We start from the raw sequence: 12,593 nt of genomic DNA on the forward strand, positions 1-12,593 counted from the left end.
TCAGAGACATCTCCTCTCTGAAGTCTTTCCCTACCTCCCATATCCCTTCACACTGAATTTGGGAGGGAGAGAACTCTCCAGCTTCCCCCTTACAAGAACGAGACCAGGTATAGAGATTGCTGATCCCACAAGGAGGAGGCGAGGCAGACATGCTAACAGGGTACAGCTTTGCATGAAGTGGAATAAACCAAAAGGAAGCAATTAAAAAAAAAAAGAGAGAAAGCAAGAAAAGCAAAATAGTCTTCAGATGAAACAACAATGATACAACCCAACTAAAACATATTTTAGTTATCTTTCCTGTAGTGTCCAAGATAAAGCAAAACAAAAGACAGACCCTTAAATATTTTTTAAGAGAATAAAAGACCACCACTCAAGTCACTCTAAGGGGTAGGAATGACTGGGAAAAGGCAATATTTTTTTTTTTTTTTTGCTAGCATCAGGACAGTCCACCACACGTGACAAACTGCTGCAGAGTCAGAGTAGAGACGCAAGCTGAGATAGCCAGAACCCAACACATAACACCGACACACAGAACCGTAGAAAAACCACTTTTCTACTAGCATTTGTGTCACAGAAATGGAATGACAGCCTCTTTATGACAATATATGGCACCAAGGATGAAGAAGATGCGATGACTTCCATCCCTGGGCATACTCAGGCGACATTCGTGTTAACTATCAGCAACAGAGAAAAAAAAAAAAAAGAAAAAACAACCAAAAAACCCCATGTTATTTTTCTTCCCCTCCGAGAAGCCACTTTTGCATGGTTGAAAAATCTGGTGTAAAACAGAAGAAATAAGCTACTGTAGCATTTTAATAGCTAGCAAGCAAATTTAAGTCCATAAAAGGTATGCTGAGAAGCAGAGGATGTAGGCAGACTATCTGACAATTATCAAAGAAAAAAATTGCTTTTGTTCGGGAGCACAAGATGTGCTGTGTTTTATCTATGTCATCACTTCTTGAAAATGAAGTAACCCAGCCTTCAAAATACCTGTCATAACTTTTACTCTACACTGAGTAAAGAGTGTTCTACTAAAAACTGCTATCAGTATCTTCACAATAAAGAAACACTGCCTCCTAGCTCAAATCCACGTTAAATCAATCACGTATTTTTCCATTTGCAGGCAGCTTTAAGTCAGTGCAGCAGATTGTCTCCCATAGTGATTTCAAAACTGAAACAGTGGAAAAATATCCCTGAGAGGAGGAGGGTGGAACCTAATTTAGAAATGTCATGTTATAGCAATGTTTACAATCTGTTTTTCACCATTTCAGCTCACTTATCTGTGGTTAAAAGAATCCATGAAACCCATGGAGAGAGATTTTTCCACCACAGGCTTCATGAAAAGCAGATTCTAGACATGTCCTAGTTCCCATTTAAAAGAAGAGTTGGCATCCCTGATTAAATGCGGTCTATCTTCAAAGCAAACAGATTCATTTTGGAGGGATTTACCAAGCGAGTTCACCCATCCCACAGAAGGACAAAGAAAGAACTTAGTACTATTAAAATGTAGCATACACAGGAGGGGAAAAAATTGGTTAAAAACAAAAAAACCAACCATTGTTCCCCTTAGTACTAGGAAAATGTGCCTATTTCAAAAGGAAGTGTTACTTATCAGCCCTAAAAAGCAGGGAACAGCTCTCAAACTGCATCTCCGAGGAAACCTTAACTTTCCAGCATGAACACATTTGAATGATACACAAAAAATAGTTGTATATTTTAATAAAATCATTATGAAACACCGTGAGTTTTTACAAGCTATCCTAAAGAAGTGCATGAATGCCAGGAGGTTACAGCATCTGAACACTAGGGAAGAACAAACCAGAGGAAGGCTCTGATTTTTGATGAGTAGGAAGCAACCACATTTTGCTTTTCAAATGATAATATATATCTCAAGAGCAAAAGTCAAGGTTAACAGCTTGTTTGTGAGTATATTTTAGAGCAAAGATGAGAGAAAGGTATTGTGGGAAAGGCTGAGATTTTTGTTTGCTTCTTAAATAGAACACACACATTGAGCACTCTGGATACTTCATTGAAATGGGAAGAAAAGGTAGTATGAAGTGAGGTGAAAAGTCTTCACATAAGGGAAAAAAAGCAGAGAATTCTGAGTGCACAAAGTAACTGCATGTAAACTGCTCCTGTAGAAATTTAGTTAGCATCTAAAGACACTCCTGTTCCAAACCTTCTTATAGACTTTTAAAGGCCAGTATATATTAAATTTTACAAATCACAACTGAAAATTGCATTTAAAAAGAATGCTATTTTAAAGCAAAACCACTTAAATATACTCTTCTGCAAAGGATTCTTATCATACAAATTAATCTAAGAGACAAGTCTCCTCCTTCTTAGGCAAGCTTTTTGAATAAACTTGCTCTCTAAATAAAGTGCTCCTAAAAATCATCAGAGATTTTTATTACATCTGTAATTTTCACTTCACTGCACTGTTTCAATTATAAGCCTAAACAGATAGGCATCAACTTGGATCTTGGAAAAAAAATCAGGACACACCCACTCATAACAGCAATTCAGGATTAATCAGCATGACAAACTGATTTCTTCAAGCTGGAGGTTGGACTAGATAACTTCCTGAGGTCCATTCCAACCTGCTTTTTCCTATGATCCTACTAAAATTAGAAGTAGAATTCTGACACATCTAAAGAGACTTCAGGAATTAGTAAGAGGAGTTCAGTAGTCAGCGTTCCGTATTTCTCTTTGCAGCTCTGCCTCTAACAGCTCAACGCTCCAGACAGTTTATTCAGCCTCACACAAAATCAGGCTCAGCTGAACAAGTATACCACTGCTTTATCTCAGATACTATACACAGATTCATTAGGTGTTTGAAAGGTATTATAAATCTGCACTCATATTCCATGATCAGAACACATTCTTAGGTTTAAGGAAGCGTGATTTTTTCTCTGTGTTAAGGGTGTGGGGTTGGTTCAAAAACCATACAGAAGACTACGTTTTGTAGTGCCATCTATGTAAATGCACAGCTGCATTAAAAAAAACAGTGAACATCTTACCTTCAGTGCCGGTCCTTTTTCACTTGCTCTCTCACTAGCTCTCTTTCCTTCTAGCCCGAGCTGAACAAACAGTTCCAGCAAGTTCATCAGTAGTTCATCCACAAGGTGTTCTCCTTGAATGTTAGCAGCGATGTTAGCTAGGGCATTAATGACTGCTAAAGAACAGTGTCTGAGAAGAAAGAACACTTATAAACAAGCAATTCCACAAAGTTTATATTTTCAGTACTTTCTTCATGATGCTGATAGTAACTCTTATAAAAAGACTGCCAACATTTTTTCACTCAGTTTTTTCTGGGGAGTTGTTTTTTGTTTTAATGGCACATCACTTTACTGATAATTGAAATGCAATCAGTATTTAAGTGAAAAACTATTTGTAAACTTTCATTTAGGATGCTGTCATGGCCAAATGGAAATTACTTTCCTGTAACAGATATGGCTACAGACAAAAAGCAGCAAAGGGCTGTGTTTCTGGATTGGGAAAGCTCTTCAGACAAAGAATCAGAACTAGTATCGGCTGTTTTTAAAGCTCTGATTGCACTGGGTCAGACAGTATGTTAAAATACACTGACAGGAATAGTCTCCTCAGTTACTCACATTCTACATTAAAAGATATCCAGCCTACCCCAACTATCAACAACATCAGTGATAATCTTTAATTGTAACAGGGCCTAAAATGCATACTTACATACTAAGAATTAAATTGTTAATGGTTTGCATTTAATCTCTAACAAGTACTGGGACCACATTTAAAAAAACAAACCAAAACACACACATGCAGAAGACCAAATGGAACTTCATTAGCTTTTCTAGGCTAAGAGATTAATTACTCTAGTTACAGATAACGTAAGTCATCGATGTAAACTATCATTTACAAACATTAGCTCCTTATAGATATATAAAAAAAAAATCAATAGTACCTGTAGTGAAAAACATTTTCAGAAATATATTATGAAGTGCTACTATTTTTAAACTAATATATTACTCTTTAGCATCAAAGAAAAAAAAGAATGGTACTATTTATGATTTTTATAAAACATACTGGGAAAAAGTGAAAATCCCTGATGTAGACTAAAAGATATTCAATATAATATTCATACTTTTGAAGGACACAACAAAGTGTTACCTGTATCCATGATCCTTATAGTCTTTTGTGGCAGAGTAAACAACTGAGCTTGCTTTAACACTGATTTGTTGAAACAGATTCCACACCTCCTGGTAAATATATTGCTTTAAAAAAAACAAACCAAACAACAACAACATAATCACTAAGTAGAGCTTATTGAATATAACGTCTCTAAAGAGCAACCCCATAAAATGCATTAAGTATTACAAAGTTCTTCAGATAGGTATCTAGTCATAGCCTGAGCATTGGTTTCAGCTTCCATAAAGCACACAGTGGAGGTGCTTGCATTACTGGTTTTAATTGCTCAAATTTTACAAAATTTATTAAGTTCTTTAACTCCGCCTTCCTGATGGAAAACTTTTTTTCCAGGCTTCTGAGTTCTAGCAATTAATTGCTCGGTCAGAGGCACAAATTACATTTGAAAAAGGTAAGTCAGTTAATCCCTGTATGACTGAAGGAGGCAATCTATACTTCTAAATGTATGGACTTACAAGACTTTGAAAGTTAATTACTGATATGAAAAAGCATACTGTGCTATTCAAGACATAGGCAAAGTTTATAAACTTCTTAATAACTTTTAAAAATATTGAGTTTGGTATTTTTTTATAGTTTGTTTTTTAAAAAAGACTTTTATTATTTTCTGTGGAGACTAATCTTCACAGGGACAGTATTTTAGACATTATTAATTAGCTCTTGTTTTCTGATGTCACAGAGACATGATTGTACAAGCCCATACCTGTGGTGAAGAAAAGAAAAACCTTAAAAAACTTCTGCAAATACAGTTTCTAAAATACGTTTCCTTTTAACTAAGGGGAAGGGGTCATGAACTGGCACCTTCTTGGCCAGTTCTTTCCTTACATTTCCAGTGATGACCAAGCAGCCCAGCTGATCAATGATGAGTACATCGAGATGAGAAGGTGGCTGGCAAAACTTCTGCTGTAAGATCTGTAGGATGGGTTCCATCATTTTTGGGGTGTCCCTCAGTGCCACTGCAATATGCCCTAGAGCACGAATTGTGTGATCAGGAATCAAATGAGCTTCCCTGTTATAAAAACAAACAACCCAAAACCATACATGTAACTGTTCAACAGTTATCAAGATCTCCAAGCATGGTTACATTTCATATAAGAAACAGTTGATATACTACATTTAAACATCACTAACAGCTTTAATATCGCCATTCTATATACTCACCTACTCCCAACATTAACATTAGAGATACACTTGCCCAAGTTGGTTTTCAAAACAAAAAACCCCACAAAGATACTATCCAAGAAACCCACACTAATCCATGAACAAACTATTCTAGAAACAACAATGAAATGAGGTAAAAGTGATCTGCAAAACATTAAGACATGACAGTCAGACCAGCTACTACAGGACCTCCCCTTGGAAGTTTCTTGGTTGGAGAGTCTCTTAAAAGTGAAGCAAGTCAAATGCCACAAGTGGCAAACTGTGTCAAGCCATAAAATATAGCTGAAGCCTAAAGGATACAGCAGAGAGAGTACCAGTCAATCTAGGACTCAAAATTGGCTAATACGCACCAAAGATTTGCTGATTCAATCAGATGAAAATTAATCTATACCTCTCAGTATGAAAACAAGCCCTCAGGTCTGCAAAGATTTGCATGGGAAGATCATGACCCCACACACCAGCTCACTAATCTCAGAGACAATTCTAAAATAATGCTGCCTGTACTTATATCTTAGAATAAGCTTCAGGGTCACTGAGTGAAGGAAAAATTGGTTTGATGACTGACAACTTACTTATCACTCTCTTGAGAGATGTACAGACGGTTAGATAAACTCGCAAGAAAGGCCTCAACGATCACCGAATCTATGGTCAAGCCAGCTTTCAAGCACCTGGAAAAACAACGAACAGAAAACTGCTACAACAGCCAGAGGGAAAAAAAGCATGAATCAAACATTTCACTTCTACTACTGTAAATGCACACCAGGTATAAGGAAAAAAATTTATACTGAGATATAAGAACTGATTGCCTAGGAATGCTGCAAATATATTTTAAAAAATGAGCAGACTTTCTACTGCTGCTTTCTCCAGCAACAATGAAGATGGGGATATGCAATAAGGCAAGTTCAGAATCCACTGCTTTAGAAACTTTAATCCCTTGTCTCTAGTCACTAACTATTTGTCTTCCCTCCAGCTCTCTGTAGCTGTTTAGAAGGGAAGAATAATCATTACACTGCCCACATTTGAGTGCATAACAATCCTTCTGTTACAGGATGCTCAGGCAACATGATAATCTAAGCACAAAACAAAAACCGGGCTGAGCATCAAAATGGTGACTAGCATGCATTACATATGTGGGAAGCAAAACAATGAGACTGAATTATTATTTTACAATTAGGACAAAAACAGAACCAAGAGATGTCTGAAGGAAAATGAAGTCATGATTAAAAAAGGCAGAAGGCCTTTATAGCAGCACAGAGCAGCACCTTTTAGATGCTCACAATACTTTTCTGGAAGGGAAACAGAACATGCGTTCCAACATGATGCAAGTCTCTCTCTTACCTGCAGATGTTGTCTATGGCAATGTCACGCAGTTGCTCATACATGGATGGTTGACTTTTCTTGCCAGACATTACATTTAGAGTGGACTCTGAATGCTCGTTGGTTACACTAATCTTGATGTCATTACCACCTACTAAGAACACAAGAATATGGAAATCAACACCATTTGAAATACCTTTTTTTCCCCCAAGATGAGAGCACACAGGTAGAGCAGTATCTGGTAAGTGAATACAAAACAACGTACTTTACAACTCAGAGACCTGAGCTGAAGAACTTTGGAAATGCATGTGCTGTCACTAGCTATACAAGATATTGCTGCATTTAACTATTCCTAAATTTAGTCACTATCAGTTTACCTGTTCTACTTTAGCATTATGTGCTGCTTTTGTACCAGCAAGTGATTTAAACTGAACATTTCATTTTTTTTTAAAATTATAACTTGATATTAGAATTTAAAAACAACAACAAAAAAAACCCTGCCAAATGCTATCAAGATAGTACGAGGATAATCATGCATTGGCTCAGGTTGTAGAATCTCCGTCACTGGAAGTTTTTGAAAGCCCATGTAGACAAAGCCGTAAGCAAACTGCTCTGAATTGAATGCAGGAGGTTGACACATAATACAACCTTCAAAACTGCAGCATCACACTACAGTTATTGATGATCTCGCTCAGGACAAAAGTGCTTGACATAAGGCTATCTTGGTTTCGCAGAATGGGCACAGGAATATTGCTGCTATGATAAAACATAGTTCTACATGCAATGCTTGGCCTTAGATACACTTCCACCAGAATTTGATTTGCATTCCTACCCTCCAAAAAATCACAAATGCATCTTCAGTTCCCCCTACAGCTATATCAGCAAAAAATACTCAAAAGCATCAACAAGCCATACAAGTTGGAAAACAATCACTAGCATATCCTTTGGAACATGGCCTTTTCTTCTTTACCTGTGTGATACTGGCTATGATACTTGTAAAGTTTCACAAGCACTGGGGAAGGTATCACAAGAAAGTCCCTCAAGGATGGATTGACAGAATGAACCACAACAGGGAACCTCTCACACAAACGACCTAGACCCTAAAAAAGGAAAAAAAAAAAAAAAAAAAAGGAACACAGCTTTAGAATATCACAGCACAATTTTTATTTCAACTGTAAGCCTGCAACTTCAACTCAATACAAAAACCCCAAACCAAAACAAACCATATGTAGTTCTGAGGGATTCAATTTTTAGCAGAAGATTTAGGTATTTCAAGTCTCTAAATCTTTTAGATTATCCTAGAATATGTCATACCAGTTAAGCCTTGCTGGATGATTTCACAGGAGTTACATGAGATGAAACACACTCTAAAGTTACTGGACAAGTTTCAACATGTAGAGAATCCTGATAATTTACCATTCCACAACATATTTACCATTGTGTTGTGGAAAATATCGCATTTGTAAGACTATGAATAGGTGGCCAATAAGAAGACATAAAAACTAGAATAACCAAGGCTTAGTTGTAAAACTCAGTGACCTGCCAGTCCCAGTATTTTAACTTGTTATGTAATGGACTAAGCAGCTAAATATTTCAGAAATTAAATACCGGTTAAAAAAACCCCTCATAAATATTATTCTTCAAGAAGTTGTTGAGCTAAGAAAATATTGAAAGCACTACTCCAGTTCTAGTTTCTACACCAGACCTCTAAAATCCAAATGTAGAACATATCAATGGCAAGTAATACAAATAGCAGATAAAAAGTGTTATTCTAGCAACCTGTAAACCCCCCCAAACTCTCACTCACTGATACAGTAATGTAAAATACTATAAAGACAGACCTGCAAACAGCAGATTAGCAGTGGCAAGTGAGCAATGATGACTTTGCTTGAGGTTTTTGACTGCAGCTTCTCTGACAACTTGATGCACAGGTTTTCTGCACCTTAAATGAAAAATCCAGCAGAAAAATTTATGTTTGTCAGATTTGTTATTAGGCCACACAAAACCCAATGCTTACAGAAATTTCTAAAACAACACAGAAAATGTATCAGCTTCACTCTCCTCATACTACAATTCCTCAAAGAGATGTAGTAGTACTTCTGCGAAAACAGTTTTGCAAACTTGGTACCTGCACCAAACAGCTCTGTCAAACACTATGATTGAAAGAATGACAGTACTTAAAGTTGATCTTGAGGGTACTTCACATTTGACAGAAATTAAGTATTGTGTGGTCCAAAGGAAAAAATCCTTCACATATTCAGAGGATGTGTAAGAATTATACAAGAAGAAAGAAAACTGAGAAAAAGTGAGAGCTTCCCAGTGCTGTTAGCAATGAAGAAAAAACATTTTCTTTAAAAGAATGACTGAGAAACATTTAAGACACTAAGAGCAATAATTAAAAACAAAGTAGAAAATAAGCAGCTGGATGTAGTGCAGCAATTATAAAATTTCTTGTAGATAAGCCAATAAATGTTTCTGTTTCCATTTCTATGAAGGGATGTCTAACTACCTAGCCAACTAATTTGACAAATTTTTGATGGAAGTTTTACTCTTATATTCTAATAGCAAAAAATATTTAACTGAAATTTATTTTATATTTCTCTGAGCATCATCTACTCTCAGAGACCTTGTAAGTATTTTTTTTACAACTTTGGGGGGAAGGGGGGAAGATAGACATTGCAGAGATCAAAGAGCATTTTTACCTTGCTCATCTTTCACAGCCCACACCATGAGATCCACACAGGCAGCGTTAGCCTGACAACGCAGTTTTAAAGGACTCAGTTCATTGTGCAGTCGATCCACATCATGGAGGATTTTCTGAAGTTCTGATTGACTGCTGTTGAATTGCTCTAGCACAAAATCATGGATTTCCTTCACAAATGAGTTGGGAAGGTCTAAAGAAATAAAAGAAAATGGCATCATATTAGGATGGGAGTCAGTGTATCAGAATAACAGCATATATAACATCCATTTCTATGTTATAAATTAAATGATTTCATAAAGTTTATCCCCTACCTAAAAAATAAATTTCAAAGCAAAGCCCACCAGTAAGCAAACAATTGAAATGCCATCTCTTAATCCTTTTAGTGGTGCTCAAAATATTTTTTTTCTATTTCCATAACACCTTTTTTATATAGAAACATTTCAAATTACATACAGCTACGTGGAGTTCCCAGGAAATGGAAACTCCCATGTTCAAGCACTCAATACAATGCAGACAACGCTTTGGATCCTAACCGTAATGAAGGATAAGTTTAAAAAGATACAAATACTGTACCTTTCATATAGTATAATGTGTCTCTCAGCATTTTAAACTGAGCAAGATAAAGAGGGTCACTGAATGTTTTGTAATAGAGATCTGTATTAGCACCCGTCTGAAAGAGAAAAGAAGCAACCTGCTAGATTCAAAATCAACTTAAGAGAATAATTATTTCCTTCTACGTTACTGGAAAACATTCCCCCTTCACCTCCCCATTTTTACACAGTCCAAGACTAGATTGAAACCACTGAAAGAACAGTTCAAACAGGAAATTAGTATCAAGAAGGCATACCTTACATAGGTAAAAGATTAATTTTCAAAGTATTAATTATTAAGACAAAAAAAAAAAGTATTCAAGTCATTAGAAAAGGAATTTTAAAACACACCTCTGCAACTTCAGCTACAACTGCATCTAAGGTCTTTAGCAGAGAATCCCCAACGATCTGTTTCACCTACGGAGAAAAAAAAAAAAAAAAAAGAAAAAAGTGTCAGATGAAATTAAGGCTACAAGAATTTCTGGCTGCAACGAGAATAAATACATTTGAGCCTGTGTGTACTGTTCCAAAATAGCTGGTGCAGGAAGCAGACAGGGACAGTAGTTTCTGTCACTTGCTTGAATTCCCAGCAACTAAACCTTTCTAGAAAAGGGTCTCATTCTCACAGCAAAAACCAATCTTCTATTTCAGCAACTAGCAGTACATAAGCTACCTCAGAACAAGTGCTCTGCAAGACTCAAACAGGAAGAAGTTTATGTAAACTTATTCAATTTTCCAAATTCTTCATGGTTCATATGAGAGCTTTTTAGGAATACTATTGAAGCATGACATAAAAATAACATTACACAAAGCTTGAGAGACAAACATCGTCTTGTTTATTTGCAATTCTAAGAGCTTAAACTTAAACTGCATCTATTTCTAGCATGAATACCTAGAATGCAATCTCACTGCAGCCTTCCTAAGAACCCATCTCACGTACCATGTTCAATAGCTGACGGAGCATTTCCAGTGGGATATTAAACTCTTTATTGTTAATGCCATTGAAGAGAGGAGAAACTGAAAAGCTGGAGCTGATGGTAGAGAAATAATAATCAGGATCCAGTGCGCTCCCATCAGGAAGATATGAACCTGATCATAAAAAATAATAGAAATAATAGAAAGTTTAGGGAGAGAGAGAATATACAAACCTTGTTCAGTGGTAATGTTTAGTAACTACTAGAGAGTTATTTCCAACACAGGCAAGCTATCAGAGGCACATTTCAGCAAATCTACTGGTAAATCAAGACAGAAAACTATGATGAAAAAGTATTTGTTCATTAGAAGTTTACAATCACAGTGGAAGAATCCATTTCACCGACTTCTGTCCATGTCAGAGACACCATTGACAAGAAGTCTTCCCGTACTACTGATGGATACATTTACCTGAAAACATTTGTAAATGCCATTTTGTTCAAAAGCATAGAGGTGTAAAGAACAGGTTAAGACAAAACTATCTTGCAAGGTTTCCCCCTATATTAGACAAAATGAACCTGTGTCACAGGTTTCATCTTAGAAGAGGCACTGATTCACTACTGCAGTTTGAAGGCAAAGAGAAATCAAATTATTTCTCAGATTCAAGTACTCTATTAAGTAAACAACTTGCTAAGCATACTGCCTTTGGCACTGTTTCCACTTTAGAAATTACATCTCTGCCTTTCTTAAAGTACTCAGCTGCCTGTGCTAAAGTAATGTTCTTGTGATTAATGGGCTTCCAAGCAACACTTTTTATTGACAACAACAGTTTTCAGTCCTTTTTTCTAAACCATTATCCTTGGCCAGAATAAAAGCAAGGTCACTGCTTATAGTCCTCAGAAAATAAGACTATCACAAACTATATTATCAGGAATAATACAAGGGCTGCCTGTATCTGAAATACCTAGTAGAAGTTAGTACTGAAAATAAAATCCTGATCAGAATAATCATAACTCTACTAGAGACACAATTAAAATGATTCCAAAATTTTCACAAAGTTGGCCACTATCCACCTATAGTTTTAATTAAGATTATTTTTGTTCTACTACTGTAGCCTCTCTCTAACCTGCAGCCTTTTTTTTTTTTTTTTTTTTTTTAAATTCAAAACATGAAGCCCATAAAATTGAAGTAGTATAGGTTGGTTCAACAGAGTAGACAGAAGACAAACAGGTCTCCTCCTCCTTGGCAATTTCAGAATGATATTTGAATTACCCTGCAATCCCATGACACGATGAAGGAAGACAGATGCCTCGACAAATAGTAACATGAAGGAAAAAGAGAAGTAATATGGAAGAAATTGGAAGAAATTAATTTAAGCCAGGGCTCAAGAGAGGAGAATGACCCAGAAACAGAATGCCCAAACTGTTAAAAGCCTCAAAGGGCCAGACAAAACCAGAGACACCAAAACACCACAGATACAGAACTAGTTCTCCATTTGATTCATGAAACAGTTTCTTTTTAAGCTCTGCTTTGACACAGAACTCACAGCTAGAGTTCTACTAAAACTCAGTGATTGAGTTTGTATATTAATTCATGAAAATTTTCACTTTTCTGCCTTTTATGATATAGTAATTAACATGCATTAGCGAGCACTCAACTTCAGTGCCTCCTTCATTATTTCTCCAGCAAATTACTAGGTCTTACACAATGACCCGTACCACATTTACTTCAAA

At 36.2% G+C, this 12,593-nt stretch overlaps 1 protein-coding gene across 2 annotated transcripts in view; it reads right to left on the reverse strand.

Annotated features, from left to right (window-relative positions):
- PI4KA (phosphatidylinositol 4-kinase alpha) overlaps positions 1-12,593 on the reverse strand; it is a 63,532-nt gene that overhangs the window by 43,486 nt on the left and 7,453 nt on the right. The window contains exons 8-18 of one of the 2 annotated variants that reach the window (XM_075769591.1): positions 10,889-11,037; positions 10,300-10,365; positions 9,932-10,028; positions 9,357-9,548; positions 8,496-8,596; positions 7,625-7,754; positions 6,676-6,805; positions 5,910-6,005; positions 5,002-5,185; positions 4,144-4,247; positions 3,021-3,189 (exon numbers count right to left, since the gene is read on the reverse strand). In XM_075769591.1, coding sequence (XP_075625706.1) covers positions 3,021-3,189; positions 4,144-4,247; positions 5,002-5,185; positions 5,910-6,005; positions 6,676-6,805; positions 7,625-7,754; positions 8,496-8,596; positions 9,357-9,548; positions 9,932-10,028; positions 10,300-10,365; positions 10,889-11,037 — 1,418 coding nt within the window. Of the gene's footprint in view, positions 1-3,020; positions 3,190-4,143; positions 4,248-5,001; positions 5,186-5,909; positions 6,006-6,675; positions 6,809-7,624; positions 7,755-8,495; positions 8,597-9,356; positions 9,549-9,931; positions 10,029-10,299; positions 10,366-10,888; positions 11,038-12,593 lie in introns of both variants that reach the window. The other variant, XM_075769589.1, reaches the window with a different exon arrangement.

Source organism: Balearica regulorum, chromosome 17, assembly GCF_011004875.1.
Source record: "Balearica regulorum gibbericeps isolate bBalReg1 chromosome 17, bBalReg1.pri, whole genome shotgun sequence".
Taxonomy (NCBI): domain Eukaryota; kingdom Metazoa; phylum Chordata; class Aves; order Gruiformes; family Gruidae; genus Balearica; species Balearica regulorum.